At 37.6% G+C, this 17037-nt stretch overlaps 3 protein-coding genes across 15 annotated transcripts in view; all 3 read right to left on the reverse strand.

The window, feature by feature from the left end:
- Positions 1-312: 312 nt before the first annotated feature.
- zgc:110782 (uncharacterized protein LOC541358 homolog) lies at positions 313-2406 on the reverse strand. The gene is made up of 2 exons (XM_067376496.1): positions 2382-2406; positions 313-1421 (listed from the first exon to the last, which is right to left on the reverse strand). Exon 2 carries the CDS (start codon positions 1386-1388, stop codon positions 525-527), a length of 864 nt encoding a protein of 287 aa, XP_067232597.1. The 5' UTR covers positions 1389-1421; positions 2382-2406; the 3' UTR covers positions 313-524.
- Positions 1409-8545, reverse strand: zgc:77262 (uncharacterized protein LOC402952 homolog). The gene is made up of 2 exons (XM_067376495.1): positions 8396-8545; positions 1409-7252 (listed from the first exon to the last, which is right to left on the reverse strand). Exon 2 carries the CDS (start codon positions 7169-7171, stop codon positions 6173-6175), a length of 999 nt encoding a protein of 332 aa, XP_067232596.1. The 5' UTR covers positions 7172-7252; positions 8396-8545; the 3' UTR covers positions 1409-6172.
- Positions 8546-10372: 1827 nt separating this feature from the next.
- The window catches only part of mark2a (MAP/microtubule affinity-regulating kinase 2a), a 45843-nt gene continuing 39178 nt past the window's right edge, over positions 10373-17037 (reverse strand). For 3 of the 13 annotated variants that reach the window (XM_067376893.1, XM_067376892.1, XM_067376887.1), the window contains exons 17-19: positions 17005-17031; positions 13763-13801; positions 10374-11989 (exon numbers count right to left, since the gene is read on the reverse strand). In XM_067376893.1, the coding sequence (XP_067232994.1) occupies positions 11554-11989; positions 13763-13801; positions 17005-17031 (502 nt within the window). In that variant the 3' untranslated portion in view covers positions 10374-11553. Of the gene's footprint in view, positions 11990-13762; positions 13802-17004; positions 17032-17037 lie in introns of all 13 variants that reach the window. The other 10 variants (XM_067376894.1, XM_067376888.1, XM_067376889.1 and 7 more) reach the window with 7 other exon arrangements.

The raw sequence follows: 17037 nt of genomic DNA on the forward strand, positions 1-17037 counted from the left end.
TTGTCATATACAATCCACCATTAAAATGATATGTTTAATTATTGCAGCTTCTGTGAGTAAAGGCAATAAATGATCAGTCACCTGCAGCATCCTCACACCATATAGCCTACTAGCTGGAACTCCTTCTTCATGTAAATAGATGTGACGTAATGACACAAAGACAAACGGCCGCATGCTCGAATTTCCCGTGGAAACCTACCAGTACCACTCAAATTATAAAACATTATTACAAGCTTACTCTTATGAATTGGGCTAAGGTAAGGAGATCGTTTTGAACAATGGCTGGTTATGTACTTGCTCAAATTGATTCTGGATAGTTTTTACCAAAAAATGTTACAGACTACAGCTTTAAAGAAAAAAAAAGATTCAGAAATTAAAAACATGCTCATCATTGGTGTTCCCAAATCCAAGTCTTTTTTTGATCTGCTACAACATGCATCACGCCATTGACTATTTACAATGATAATCTTTATTGTTTAAATCATTTTGCACTGGTTTTAATAAAGAAATTGTCCAATCAGCACTTAAGCTATTTTGCTAGAGTCTCGTTTACAAAACCGTGTTCCACAATTCAGGGCATCTAGCCTCATTATGTCCATCTCACTTAGCTCAAAGTCAAACACCTTCGCGTTCTCCTGCACTCTGCATGGCTGCGAGGACCGAGGCAGAACTGAGATGCCTTGCTGCACAGCCCACCTGAGGAGAACCTGGGCAGGGGTCCGACCACAGCTCCTCACAATATCCATTACCTCTGGCTCCCTAAGGAGAGCTCCTTTACCCAAAGAAGAGTAGGCCTGGAAATGAATGCCTGTCTCCATACATAAATCCCTCAGTTCCCTCTGGATCAGCTTCGGTTGACACTCTATCTGAAGGACCGCTGGGGGCACGCGACAACTCATGAGCAGCTCCCTAATGTGCTTTGAGGTGTAGTTTGAAACCCCTATGGCCTTGAATCGCCCGCTGGCATAGAACTCCTCTAGGGTGGCCCAGCTTTGCGCCCGATACTCTGAATGGCGAGAATCCCCTGGGTCAAGACCCTCCATCCCAGGCCAGTGCACCAGATAGAGGTCAATGTATTCACAGTCTAGTTGTTCCAGACTCCTCAGGCAGCCTTCCTTTGCCCTCGGCCCATGGTCTAATGGGGCAAGCTTACTGATGATGAACACATCTTCACGGCTTAGATCATACTTGGGCAACAGCTCTTTGAGGACTTGCCCTAGATGTGCCTCATTTTCATAGACAGCACCCGTGTCAAAGGCTCGGTATCCTGCTTGAAGAGCAGAGCTGACAGACCACTTCAGCTGCTCATGGTCCTGTAGCTTGTAGGTGCCTAAACCCAAAAGTGGCATCTGCACTCCTGACATCAGTGTTACTGATGGTACTATCATTTTTATATTGCAAAAATTCAGCCCTGAAAAACACTAAAAACAGGAAAACAGTGTTTTTATTTAAAGAAATTTGGCAACTGTTTTTTTGTAACTAGTCAGTCAACGTAACATTAAAGCTCATAAAGCTTGTATGGAAGCTTGTTTCTATCACCGAATAAAAAAAGGTAACTGACTTTTTATCTCCCAATTCTGAGAAAAAAAAGTCAGAATTGTAAGATCAAAAAAAAAAAAAAAAATCAGTTACCTTTTTTAATCTCACAATACTGACTTTTTCTCCGAATTGTGAGATAAAGTCGCAATTGCGAGTTAAAGTCAGAATTGAGGGATAAAGTCGCAAGTTAGAATTAAAAGATTTTTTTCCCCCTCAGAATTGGACTTTATAACATGTAAATGTGACTTTATATGTAGTTATTCTAACATTCTAACATCTCGCAATTCTGAGAAAAAAGTCAGAATTGTGACATTAAAAAAGGTAACTGAATTTTGAGATGAAAAGTCTTAATTTTTTTTTTTCATGGCAAAAACAAGCTTCAGTCGTTTCAAAAGAAGACTGAGTTAGATTTTAATTAAAAAATTAAAAGGTAAAAAAAAAAAAATACATGGATGAACCCTAACATGCATTTAGAAAATAAATGGCTGAATTTATTTCATACAAACATTCTGAGGTAGATTTATATTCACTGGACATTGCTTGAAGGTTAAATTTAAGTTTGTGTGTTCAAATTTGATAACCTTTAAAGACTGACTATACTGCTTGAGGGTCATGAAGGTTAATAACCAAACACATAGGCTAATCTTGACATTATGCTAAGAATAATGAAACTATTACCATAATGACCTAGTTGTTTCAAATATATAAAAAAATGACAACTGACCATACGTAAAAATAATATCAGAATCTTAGAAATGCTTTCAATTAGTTTTGCATATTGCTATATACACACACAAATATTTTGTGTTTTAAGTTTTCGATGTTTATAAGTTTATACTCACGCACGTCTGGAACGTCAGAACGCTGTTCGAATTCAAACAGAAAGCGCGCCAAAACGCCAAAGGATCCGCGTGCTCCAACAGCACGTGACGTCACACATTCGCTGGAGCTGTTTCCTAAAATGGGGTGATGGGTGCAGGGTTTGTTTATGGGCAGTGGAGGGCGTATTTTGACGCGGTGGTAATTTGCATGATCAGACTCTTGTGTGTGGTGCGCACGCGGAAATTGGGGCAGAGGTGACTGCAGAAAAAAGCTGTGCAATGAGGCAAACAAATCCACGACACAGGAATATGATTAAATAACCATCATTTTGCCTTTATTCACAAACATTCTCAAAATATATGAGAAATTAGCATTAATGAGCATTAAATAAATTTAATCAAATTATCTGCATAAAAGCAACATTTTTTGCACTCACATATACACTGCAAGGATAGTGGAAAAACCGTCACAGTGAAACTGACACACAGTGAAGTGCTAAATCACATAGGAGCACTTTATTATTTTTATTTTTTTTTGATAACTTCTTTTTGGTGTTCTTCTCATGATTAAGTTATGGAGATTATGGTTTGGAACTCAGCTACTTCTTACCTGGTGCTCTTCGGTGTTCTCTTATACAAACAGACCAGACCTTAACCTCTCACAAGTGCACATTTGATCTGCTGTCACAGGAAATCCTACTGAGCAAATGATTCACTCTGTTGTCCACATTCAATTCTTTATCAGAATCAAATACAATAACTTTATTCATTTTTATTTGGGTCATTCTCAGGAAACTGCACCATGTGTGTTATAACTTCCCAGGAAAGAGGTTATAAATAAACTTGAAAATGTATTTATTTTTACCTCCTAGCCACCATAAAGGACGGCCCGCGCCACACTATTCAAATGAGTGGTTAATACAGGTTTTCAGCTGAACACTACCTTTGTTATAAACAGGTGGTTACAGCATTGCAAAACACCAGAAGTTGAACTCTACATCTGTGCACCATTTAAACCCAAAATAATTGAAGTTTGGAATTTATACAGGCCTGTATAAATTGAAGGTCAGTGCAAATATAAAATTATGAAAGGAATGAAGGTCAGTTAAATCATTTTTACATTTTACAAAACAGAAGGATTTTAAGGAAAAACATTTTATATAAATCTAGACAGTAAAAACATTTAAATTTAAATAAAATATATTTGTTTATTCTACATAACTTGAAACTGATATTCTGATGTAGGAAAACATTTAGATCAATCAAAATCTATTACACATGACCTGACCAAGTTCAGTACCTCATTATACCAATATTAAACCACAAACTTAGCACACAAATGATAGTGTTACCTGAAAATAACCCTAATGTCTACATAGTCTGGTTCATAGTTTCTCTTGTACTTTTAATTATATTTTTACTCTATTTTATGACTTTAAAATCTTGAAATGCTCTTCAACATTTTTTTTTTTCATTCAAGTGAAAGGCAACTAATAAAACTGTGCAAATAAGCAACTTTCGATTCCTCAATCTATTGGCAACAGGCGAGTAAACACTAATGGATAATGTATCGTTTATTATTCCCATTAGAAACACTTTGTATGAGAGGTTATAAGCTGATGACTGAGCATTTTAAGTTCACGAGGCCTGTAGTGCACTGCATTTTGTTCTCCCCCAAGAAAACCATAGAAGCATTTAGTTCAGCAAAGACATTCTTTGATACTTTTTTGATTTAACTTTTTACTTATTTTGATGATGGTATGACCTTGTATTAAACTAATGATATTAAACATTGAAGCTTAAAATAATAAACTGAAATAGTTTATTAAGTGTAAAAAACGTTCCGCCTCTTGAAAGAGCTGATGATAGAGATAACTGTACAAAAGTGTGTGGCTGTGGCTCTACTGAACAGCTAGGAAGAAGGAGGGGGATTCACACTTTATAGCCACTTGACAAGACATCATCTGCACTGACAATCAGAATGAAGTGTTGAACTATTCTGATATCACCAATGAAAAAACAAAAACCAAAACAAGTCAAACAGGCTATGCTAGTACACAAATACATTCAATAACTTTAACGTGCAACATGTCAAAGAGAACAAAAGTCCAAACAATCCAGCTTGAAATACTACTTACCTTCACTTTTAACTCACCCATCCTGATGAACCACACAAAGCTTCTACAGTCATTCAAAACAAAGCATTAAACATTCATTCATCTTGGCCAGGGGTCATTGTTGAACAAAAAGACAAAGTGGCTGTAATTTACTGAGGTTTATCTCAATGCCTTTGGCCTTTTGTATGAAGGGTTCAAGCGGAAAGTGCAGTTTTAATACGAATCTATTTGGCACTTTACTTCACACATGAGAGATCAAATCAAAGGACATTTGTATTACACGAATAATAACGTGTCCGAGTGAGACATGAGGTAGAAATTAAAGAGACTCAGTTAAAAACGAGTGACATGAAAAGCGTTGCGTCTAAATCAGTCGAAATTTTATTCAGGCGGCAAAATGACAGCGACTGGTAGAACATGAATCTGCTTTCATAGGTTTAAATCAAAACAAGCATAAGTTTCGAACCTGCTCGAGTGGACAATATGATAAAGAGCGGTTTCGGATAAACAGTCGAGAAAACAGGCTTTTTACAAACGTACATTTTAAACAGAGGTGTACGCTAACAATAAGCAAACAGCAGTAGTACAAGTAGGACAGGAAACAATATTGAGAATTCAGTAATATTTTCAATCACAAGCACGTCCATTATAATGTGATGCCAAAATAAGTCTCTAATCTTTAAAAACTTTCTGAGTCTGCGGAGTCGGGCAAATCAGCTATTTGTCTAATACAACGTGATCTCGAAATACAGTGTAGAATAGATTCAGCGTTGTTTTTAATTTATTAGGCGGTCGGCGGCTGGTCGGTCATTCGTTTCCTTTGACCGATGGTCCTAGGATGCGGCAGCGGATCCGAAAGTTGAGCGGCTGGTGGATGCGATGTACTCGGTTAGCCGGTAGGATGGGATTGGTTGATCAGTCAGATAGCATAGAGCTCCGCCCACAACCACCTCTTTACCCATTTTCCTCTCTGTTCCTTCCCACTGGTCTCACATCCAACATCTAACAACATAGCAAGTTAATTTGCAAGTAAAAAAAAAAAAATTATAAAATCAAAAACAAAATAAAAAAATACAGTATTAATATAATTTAGTTACGAAGACCAATAAGGAAAATTCTAAATATCTCCAAATTAACTTGTCTCACTCATGCAAAACATAATGACAAAACTTGAATATTTCTAAATACCAAAGAGAAAAAAAAACAAAACAAAACTGTTAAACATTTAACACGACCAATTTCCTGTTGGGTAGGCTATGCAAGTTTAAAATATGCAAAAAAAATATATTTATATTTTTTCCCCCCCAAGCGATTCTTTTGTATTTAGTGCATGCCAGAGTAAAATGAACTAAAAATATGTAAGATTTGATTGTACAAAAAAAAACAAAAAAAAACAAAAAAAAAAAATACTCAAACCGATATGGCTGGCAAATATAGTACATCATAACATGCTATAAAACTCAGGTGCATTTAACTTCCTATTTGCCGTTCCTTCATCGGGCGGAGGTAAATCTATTAGTTAAATGAGTACAGTATTAGCTGATTGACCCGTTATCTAAAATAGCTACAACTATCACAGAATATTACCCAAAAAAAAAAAAAAAAAAAAAATTCACCCCTAACTCCCTGAAGTTACGTCCCTCTTAGATTACTTGGCTCCTCGATAATAAAAAAGGGACGGACAAACTTCAATGCTTAGTAGCTACGGCTGAAGCCATTGCTGTACTTGTCCTCCATATAATCATCCTTATCAAAGCCTGAGCCGAGAGAGTAGCGCTGATAGTGGGAGGAAGGAGCGGCGGCAGGGGGAGGGGGTGCTGAGCTAGCGCCATTGCGGGCGAAACCGCGGGCGAAGCCGGCAGAAGAGGGTGGAGGGGGAGGCGGAGGCAGGAGAGAGCGGCGACCGCCGAGAGGGCTGCGCTCACGGTAGTAGCGCCCGGCGAGAGGCGGCGTGACTGGTCGCTGAGGGGGCGGAAGGCGCCGCTCATATGGATCCCGCTCGTAAAAACGTGGGGATGGGGCAGCGTACGGGTCGTGGCGAAGGCCCCTCTCGTACACTTCGCGCTCGTAGTAGGCGCGGGGCGGCGGCGGTGGGAGAGGAGGGGGTGGAAGTCGGCCACGGGGCGGATAGTAGTCACGGGGCGGCGGGCGTGGGGGCAGAAAGTGAGGATGATGGTGTGGGTGAGGTGGATAGTGATGTGGGGGAGGAGGAGGATAATAGTCATCCCCTCGGCCGTTTCTGGATGGGTTACTGCGTGAGAGGGACACAAAGATCTTTTGGCCCTCCAATTTGGAGTGGTTAAGCTCTGAAATGGCCTCCAGAGCCTCGCTTTCCCTCTGCATGTGAACGAATGCGTAATTCTTCACGATGTCACACTCCACCACCTTGCCGAACGGCTGGAAGAGCTCCTTGATTTTGGCAGCGGTTACTCCTTCGGGAACATTGCCCACGTAGATCTTGGTGGCATTGCGTACCTTGGTGGTGGCATACTCGACGGTGATGCGCGAACCGTTGACCTCGTGCTTGTGCAAAGCCGAGACGGCCTTTTGCGCCGCTTCTTCCTCATCCATGTGCACGAAGCCATAGTTTTTCAGAATATCACAGTCAGACACAGCGCCATACTTCTCAAACAAAGCACGGAGCTCGTCTTCGGTGGTCGCTGAAGCTACATTGCCAACAAATATCTTCACCATTTTGGACGGGAAGAACAGCAAAGCGTTTTGGGATCAGTCTTTGGTTGATTTGCACGTGCAAGGTTTCAAACAATGAAGTTCCTATGAAGAAAAACAAAGTCAAATAAACAGGCAAAAACTATATGTACTTTAGTTTAAATATTACAAACGCAAAACGGGAGAAACCACAACTTCCCTGCTGCCATGAAGCATTTTTTTCTATCATTATTTAATAATTAATGGTCTCTAATACTTGAATCATATATCAAGAATTTTTTTTTTTTTTTTTTTTTTTAAGTTATAGATGTTCAAAGGATAATTCACTAAGTTTCACATTTGGTTCCTAAAAAAATCTATTGGGGTTTATACATTCATATCAATTATTTTGCTATTATAGCAAAATAATGGATTTATTTTACGGCCGTCTAATTCTACCTTAGTCATCCCATTTATTGGGATGTTTAAATTCATGAATATAAAACGTAAATTTACTCTATGTAGAGACAATCCAAAGACAGAATATCAGCACAATGCTACACAACTACGTTATTTAGCAAATTAAGTAATTAATAAAGCATGAAATATTCACAATGAAGTTAAATTAAGTTGAAATAATTATAATTATTACATAGCCCTATGCTAAACGATACGGTTTAACTGCCACGCTGCACAATGGACAGCTAAACGCGACTGACTAATAAGAATCAAGTATTTCAGAGCGTACGTAGCATAGCATGAACATAATAGTTTCACTTTCAGGCTATCTAAAATAAGTCGATTTCAAACACGGTTCGCGGTCTATTTTGATCTTGATTATGTGGTCAACATGAATCTGGCTTAATGTCCGATGAAAACTGTATCTTCAACCTCTTTTTTTTAATCAAATCGATCAACTGCATCTCAATCATGCAATGCTATCGTGCTAACGCTATTAGCCACAGACTAAGGAAATAGCATTAGCTGGAAAATTCCAGCAAGGCAAACCTGTACAAGTCGTTACGAACCAGTAACAATAGCCAACAAAAGAAACTCACGTTGTAAAATAAAATAAATGCGATTAAATTGCGATATTCTCGGTTCACATGAGGACGACGCTTAGTATAGGAGAGAATTTCGGACAACGGCGTGAATACATTTTCTGAATTATGGTCAGTTAAACGGTCTTGTCGTACTTCTAATACACTTAACGAGTGAAATGCCTAAGATATTTAAAGTCTCTTATTAAATGTAATCTTTAAAACTCACCTTCAAAGCGCAACTATGCCGAAGACATGAGCTAGCTCACTGATAATGGATGATGACGGAGTCGATGCCTCGTTTGAGGTTGGGGGAGGGTTACATGAGCGGTAAGCCGTCTAGAGTTGCGCCTCCTACCGATTGACCCCAGTTAGTGATGGCAAGTCCAACTCACTTCCGGTTCTTTCAAACAGTTTGTCACGGAATCATTTTGAGCCAGTTTTTTTTAATTGGTTCAAAATGATTTACTATTACGCAACAGGCTTATTCGAGATGCATCGGCGCTACGCAGACCGATCGGCGTATGACATTAAAATACCGCGAGAGCGTTAGGAGAGCATACTGGTGCTTTTAAATCACTCTCGCGGTACTTTGATTTAATACGCTGATCCGTCTGCGCAGCGCCGATGCATCTCGAACAAGCCTTTTGCGTTATCACGTGGTCCCTGTCATATCTGCATGGTCTATGATTACGTGCTGTAAAATGTTGCAGTGTGTTAAATGGTGTAACTGAAACCGTAAACATAAGTTATTTGATATTAAAGGATTAGTTCACTTTCAAATAAAATTTTCCTGATAATTTACTCACCCCATGTCATCCAAGATGTTCATGTCTTTCTTTCTTCAGTCGAAAAAGAAATTAAGGTTTTTGATGAAAACATTCCAGGATTTTTCTCCTTATAATGGACTTCGATGGCCTCCAAATGGTTCAAGGTCAGAACGACAGTTTCAGTGCAGCTTCAAAGGGCTTTAAACAATACCAGACAAGGAATACGGGTCTTATCTAGCGAAACGATCGGTCATTTCCTAAAAAAATACAACTGTTTGTGCTTTATATAAACAGATGATCGCCTTGTACGGGTTTCCGCTTTCCGCATACTTCAAAACGCTGTATGTCCTACGCCTTCCCTATTCTACTAACGGAAAAAAACGAAACTGCCGCTGCGTTCGTTCCGTAGGACATACAGCGTAAGCGTTTTGAAGAATGCGGAAAGCGGAAGCACATACAAGGCGATCATCTGTTTATATAAAGCACAAACAGTTGTTTTGTTTTTTTTTTTCCCGAAAATGACCAATCGTTTTGCTAGATAAGACCCTTATTCCTCATCTGGTATCGTTTAAAGCCCTTTGGAGCTGCACTGAAACTGTCATTTTGACCTTCAACCGTTTGGAAGCCATTGAATTATCAGGAAAATTTTATTTAAAAGTGGACTAATCCTTTAATCTCAGTACATTTGTAACATTTCTAGTGTAACTTACCTTTCTCCTTTTTTTACGTGAAAATCACTTGAACCGTTTTCTGATCTCGGAATAACGATTCGTTCACAAATTGGACATCACTATCCCAGATGTGCACATGACGTGTTGCATCCGGAGTATTTTTTTCTTTCCTTCCTATGATTGTTTAGCTCAGTTTACAACAAAATTCCCAAGTTTTTGAATTAGACCTCTATGTCCAAATTTATCTTAAAACTTTGTTACTTCTCTATCCCCTTAGAGCACTGTCATTTTCACATTTTATATATTCATTCATTCAATAATCTATATAATTACTGCATATCAGCATTCCAAGTGAGGCTAAACAATTTATAAATGTGTATTAATACTCTTTTTTTCCTAACACAAAGAAACATTTTAACAACTTAAAAGGAATAGTATCATAAACCAAGATTGATTATCACTTTAAAAATTAAAAATAGGCTATATCTTTAACATCTGTAATTAACACATTTAAATTAAAACATGTAAAGATATTAAATCAGATTAATAACATCTGCTACTATTTAAAGTACATTATCTGTTAAGCATCTTGTAATGTTAAATGTAATTGTTAAATGTAATTAATGAAAATGTTACCCTACAAAAAATAAATAAATTCCACTTTAATTAGTAAAAGACTTTCCTAAGTTCCTTTCCAAGTGCTCTCAGGTGGAAATGTTTTAGAAAGTAAATAGTTTTATTTGTATTCCACACTCTTTAAATCAATTAAAGAACAAAAGCATATTTCAAATGTTGCTTGAAGGTGAAACAAAAGGAAATAATACACTAAAATAAAAAGAATATCGTTCATAAACAACTGAACACAAATCATCCAACATCTGGTTTATTCATATAATAATATCAATAATTATCTTCTCCAGAGAAAGGCAACGAAACACATACTTATTCCAGTGCAGCAGATTGGATCCAACCAGCAAGTCTTAATTACACTACAATCCACCAATAATTACTTAATTGGCCCTTAATTAGTTTCAGATATATAACCCCTGCAATAGAGGGAAAAAACAAAAAACAAAAAACTAATTGTCTGGGCATTGAGTGCTAAGAGGTGATTCACCTCCAGTGCACCGAGGGTTCAAGTCAACACTTCCATTTCAGCTTGAATAAGACACTGTACTGTGATGTAGAAATGGGGCAGAGGTTATGGATTAGCTACCACAGCATTGGCGAGATCAGAACCGATCAGAGCATAAGTGAATATGAAAATTCGAATTATGGCTCTACTGAATGTGCCTAGCCATTTGGGTCTCGATTTTTTTTTGTACATTCAGAGCATTAAAACCGTGAATCTCTCCATCTCTGCTCATCACAGCTAACCTGGAATTGGAAGTAAGATCAAGTAACGTGGTTTAGTTTACCATTGTTTGTGTTTGGGGATGAACAAGGAATAAGGACCAGGGTATGGGGGGAGTTAGCTACAGCTTTCCATGACAGTAGCTGGTTTGCATTCGTAGAAAGAAAAAAAAAAAAAAAAAAAAAAGTCGCTGGCAAACAATTCCAGTTTATTAACGCCAAAATCTTCTTGCGCTTTATAAACTCTTTCTGAACTGAGGACAATTGTGAGGTCTAAGAAAAACCACAACATTTGAATGAAACTGCCAAAAATAAAGATGACAACAAAGTATTCAAGGAGGGTGAGAAAGGAACAGAAAACCCAAACCAAGACAGAACACCTCCCCCAAAAAATAAACCCCCTGAAAAATGTCTATATGCACAAATGTCCCCCATGAACCTGTCTTACACCTTTCCCCCTTTTCAGCCTCAAGACTCTTCATTGCTGCTGTAGAGCTCACAAATCCAATGATTTTCCTCACAGTGCCTCCTCACACCTAACATAAGGGCTCCAGCCATTCCTCAAGCTCTTTTCCACAGAAACATCGACTTCCTCACAGTTTTAGCTCATTGGCGATCTTCGAGGCGATGTTCTTGAAGGCGATGGATGTTCCGGAGATCCTCTTGAAGCGCACCCCGTTGAGAGAGAGGCGAGGTAGCTTGCACACCTCCATCTCCCACTGGACGAAGTCGTCATGCGCAGGGATGCCCGAAACGCAGAGGAGCATGAAGCGCTCGCGCAACTCGTACTCGCAGCTGTTGGAGTCCAGAACTTTCCGGATCTCCTTCATCATTTCGTTGGGCTCCATGGAGGAGGTGGTCTTCATGCTCCAGGTGAAGCGGAGGGAGCGTGGCTTGGTGTCCTTGGAGGCCTGGGTGGATGAGGGTGTGCTGGACGCTGGAGAAGAGGAAGAAAAGGAGTCCTTGTTTTCGTCGCCGGGCAGTCCCTGGGTACCTTTCTCCATCTTGTCTGCTGTGCTCAACATGGGTCTTTGTTGAAAATGAAGAGAGGCACAAACAGGAGAATGAAGGTGAACACGAGGAAGAACAACACAAACAGAAAAAGCTTGGTTGATTCAAGCTGTAACATCTACATACTAGTTCTTCTGCTTCAACAAGTTTACATTTTTAAATTAATTAAATGTTTTTACCATCAACACAAAACACCAACATGGTGCCATGGTGGAAGACTACAATGCAGTCAAAATAAAGGCACCCACTAACTAATCAAGACATCTGATCAGGTGCTTGGGGGAGTTATATTTTATAAAAAAAAATAACTAGGTTAGAACTGTAGACCTATTTTCAAATTCTTGAAATCTTGTTTGTATATTAAAGTAATACACTAGTAAAAGTTTGGTGTCAGTAAGATTTTTGTACTTTTATTCAGCAAGGATGCATTCAACTGTAACAAAGACTTTTGTAATGTTACAAAACAAATCTACTTAAACACTGTTCTTTCAAACTTTCTATTCACCAAATAATCCTGGGGGAAAAAAATTAACGGTTTCCACAAAACTATTTAAGGATTAGTTCACTTAAAAATGAAAATTACCCCAAGCTTTACTCACCCTCAAGCCATCCTAGTTGTATATGACTTTCTTCTTTCTGATGAACACAATCTGAGTAATATTAATAAATATCCTGACACATCCAAAATTTATAAAAGCAGTGAACGGGACCAGTGAGTATGAAGCTCAAGAAAGTACATCCATCCATCATAGACATTCCACATGGCTCCAGGAGGTTAATAAAGGCCTTCTGAAGCGACAGACTGTCTTCCGTATTAACTTACGAAATAGGCATCTCCCTAATTTGAATACAGAAGGCACAGGACGTAACGTATGCGTTTTGAACTGCGAGAGTTTTACACTTTCTTCGTAAGTTGAATACGGAAGGCGGTTTGGCAGAAGCTAGATATTTTACTTAATAACTTGTTAAATATGGATATTTTTCTTACACAAACGCATTGCTTCACTTCAGAAGGCTGTTAACCCCCGGAGCCGTGTGGAGTATGTTTATAATGGATGGATGCACTTTCTTGAGCTTCAAGCTCACTGGTTCCGTTCAGTGCAGTTATAAAGCTTGGATGCGTCAGGATATTTATTAATATAACTCTGACTGTGTTCATCAGAAAGAAGAAAGTCATAGACACCTAAAATGGCTTGAGGGCGAGTAAAGCTTGGGGTCATTTTCATTTTAAAGTGAACTAATCCTTTAAAAGCAGCACAACAAGCTTTCGACATTGATAATAAGAAATCAATCTTGTGCAGCAAATCAGCATATTGAATGATTTCTGAAGGATCATGTGACACTCAGTACTACAGTAATAATGCTGAAAATTCAACTTTGCCATCGTATGAATAAATTACATTTTAAAATATATTAAAATAGAAACATTTTATTGTTTTAAATTGTTAAAACATTTCATAATGTTACTGTTTTACTGTATTTTTGATTGATTAAATGCAGCCTTGTTGAGTATGAGACTTTCAAAAGCATTAAAAAAAAAAAAAAAAAAAAAAAATCGTACTGACCCCAAACTTTTGAACAGTAGTGTTAATTTGATTGTTTAAGTTGCAAGTCATTCAATGATTCAAAAAAATTTTTTTTTTTAAAAATTAAGCTTTAAATGACTCCACGGAACATGACTCATGATTTTTGTTTTTAAATAAAATGAAATAAAAATAAAAAGTCTCAGTAAGTAATAATTCAGTGATTTGAGCAGTACACTTTGAGATTTTTATTAGTCATAGTCCTCACCTGCTGGCCTCATCTCGACCCTCTCCCTCATACGGACTCCTCAAAGAAAACCAACAAGTTTAGTCCCTCAATTCAAGTTCTTGGTGCTAGCTAAGTATTAGTCCTGTTCATGTAGAATTACCAATAACGTAATTATGTTCACATAACTTCACTTTAGAGTATCATATCCCATTTCCAACAGCTAAAATAAAAAAAAACTTTTTACAGTCCCTTCACCAACTTGTGGACAAAATATTCCTTTTAAACTCTGAACCTTAGGATCAACACACACTCGCATAAGCCACTCTGTACTTAGCATAAAGGTTCACAAATGAGCAGGCAAGAGCTAGTAGACCAACATAGGGATAAAGTATGGACAGCGAATATCTGATGTGGCAAACTGTTAAAGTGCAAGTACAGATTTCCTTTGTGTACATTCTGAAGTCTGGTTATGTAAGAGCATAATTTTTAAAAAAAATTAAGAAGAAAAAAAATGAATTAAAATCGTTAATAGAAGCCCAACTGCAAGATTCAGTCTAGTGCAAAACTACCAGGGGTCCTTCTAAACTTAAATCTGAAGCTTATGCATTTAACTGTAAAAATGTATCTGTGGCTGACATTTCATGTGGATCATAGCCCAATAATTTTGTCTACTCATGTGTGTTTTGTACAGCTGAACAAGTGGCTTTAGTGAGGTGTGTGTTGAAAGATAAAGTCAGACAGGGAGACCAGCCACCTCCAAAATAGCGCAGCACGAGTACGAAGGGACAAAAGCAGCACGTCTGTTTTAGTGCAGCCGTATAAGAATAAGCAGTAGACCGTAAGAGGAGAGAAGCAGGAGTCACCCTATACAACCCTCACCATGAAAACACGACTGACGTCCTCCATTTACCCTGCCAGGCTCTCTGCAAACTATGAACTTACCCGACCTATTAAAAATCAAATTTCAAGCTTTGGGTGAGTGTTTAGTTCCCATCTACAGAATGTAAATCACAAAGAATTCGGAACCTAATACTTCTACATGCTGTTAGATATGAATATTTCACATCTTCTGACTGAGAGGATTACAAAATGGATGAGAAAAAGGAATTTAGCAATTCTTTGTCTGAGTTCACTGAGCTAAACATACTCAAGACAATATTATTTTTGATGATAAATAGCATTATACCTTGATTAATAACAATAATAAAGTATTTTTTATTGAAGGAACCATTTATGACACTAGGTTTTTAAAACACTTGCTGATTAACAACCAGTCATGAAAACACCGATTCAAATCTCACAACCATTAAAGGGATAGTTCACCCATAAATTAGTCATCTACTCAACCTCAAGTTGTTCCAAAAACATAAGAATCTTTAAAACACAAATTTGAATGAAACCTGAGAATATCCATTGAAAGTCCACGCAACCAAAACTTAAAGTTCATAAAGTGAACGTAAAAAGTAATTCATGTAAATCAAATGATTAAATTCAAATCTTTTGAAGAGACTCATTTTATATGAACAGATTTAATTTAGGACTTTATTCATATATAAATATTGATCAATGCACATAAAGCACATCAAATATGGTAAACGGAAGCTCAAATGTGTTTGATTAATGCACAAGAACCAATGAGGTTTGTTCTTGAAAGTCATGCAAGCATATTTGAGCTTCCCTTTACCATACCCGCTGTTCTCCATGTATGCGTATTGATCAATGTTTATTCATGAAAAAAAGTCTAAATTAAATCAGTTCATCATTTAACACAAACGCTTCTCTTAAGAAGAGTTGGACTAAATAGCTTGATTCATATAGTTCCCTTGGTCTAATGGACTTTCTATGGAGGAACTGAAATCTTTCAATTTCATTAAAAACATCTTGTGTTTTGAAGATGAATGAAAGTAATTTGGGTTTGGAACGACGTGAGGGCGAGCTAGCTAGTGAACTAACCATTTAAGTAACAGAATCAGCTGTACTTGACTTACTGAAAAGCAAGTTGTTTTGTCATGTCAAACTCGAAATGAACAGAACTAAGTCAATTCTAATGCATCAGTCTTTAACAGATTCAGTAAAATGAATCAGTTCATGAGCAATTTGTTCTTAAATCAGACTACAATTGTCACGCTGTACATTTGTCGTCAACATTCCAATAAAAATGTGTCTGTTCATCAAATTAAATTTAGACTGCAAGCTCACATTTTTTTTAACTAAACAGATTTAGCTGTAATTTGAGTATTTTAGTAGATGTGCTAGAGCTATTAAAGGGTTAGTTCACCCAAAAATGAAATTTCTGTCATTAATTACTCATCCTCATGTCGTTCCACACCCGTAAGACCTTCGTTAATCTTCGGAACACAAATTAAGATATTTTTGAAATATCAAATCCGAGAGCTCTCCGACTCCTCAATAGACACAAATTCAAACACCACTTTCAAGGTCCAGAAAAGTACTAAAGACCTTGGTCTTATGAAGCAACGAGAATACTTTTTGTGCCTAAAAACAAAACAAAAATTAAAAAGTATTCTCGTCACTTCATAAAATTAAGGTTGAACCACTACAGTCACATCGACTGTTTTAATGATGTCTTTAGTACCTTTCTGGACCTTGAAAGTGGTGGTTAAATTGTTGTCTATTGAGGAGTAAGAAACCTCTCGTATTTCAACAAAAAAAAACGTAATTTGTGTTCCAAAGATGAATGAAGGTCTTACGGGTGTTGAATGGCATAAGGGCGAGTGATTAATGACAGAATTTTCATTTTTGGGTGAACTAACCCTTTAAATGAACTGAAGATCATGAAAAACATTCTGTTTCAGAAAGGGTTTTACCAAGAGTTTATCAGTCCTTGTACAATTGTCTAATTTGAAACCATCTACAAACGCCTGGCAAATTTGGAGAGTAACACAATATTATTTAACTGCATTGTAGGAGTGTAGTCATGTTGCATGATGACAGTACAAACGAGGGCGCAGGGAGACCATTCACAAGATCTGCGACACAATGTACATGACCGGACTCCATGAGTTCATATGAGAGAGGAGCGGGATGTGATGCAATTGAAAGCGGGATATGTTATTCATCGAGGGAAGAGGAGGAGGAAAATAGGGCTGGCGGAGGAGTGAGTCAGGCAATGGACGCAGAGCATTAGTAAAGAATAATACCATGAAAAGATATGCATATGGAACAAAAATAAATGTCGATACAAGACATCACAGAAGGAATGTAGAGCACAGGAAAAAGACATTGTCTTGAGAAAACGCAAGTGTAGCGTTATTGCCTACCTTCTGGGAAATCTGAATGAGAGATTTCTACAA

The sequence above is a fragment of the Chanodichthys erythropterus genome, chromosome 22 (assembly GCF_024489055.1).
Source record: "Chanodichthys erythropterus isolate Z2021 chromosome 22, ASM2448905v1, whole genome shotgun sequence".
Lineage (NCBI taxonomy): Eukaryota > Metazoa > Chordata > Actinopteri > Cypriniformes > Xenocyprididae > Chanodichthys > Chanodichthys erythropterus.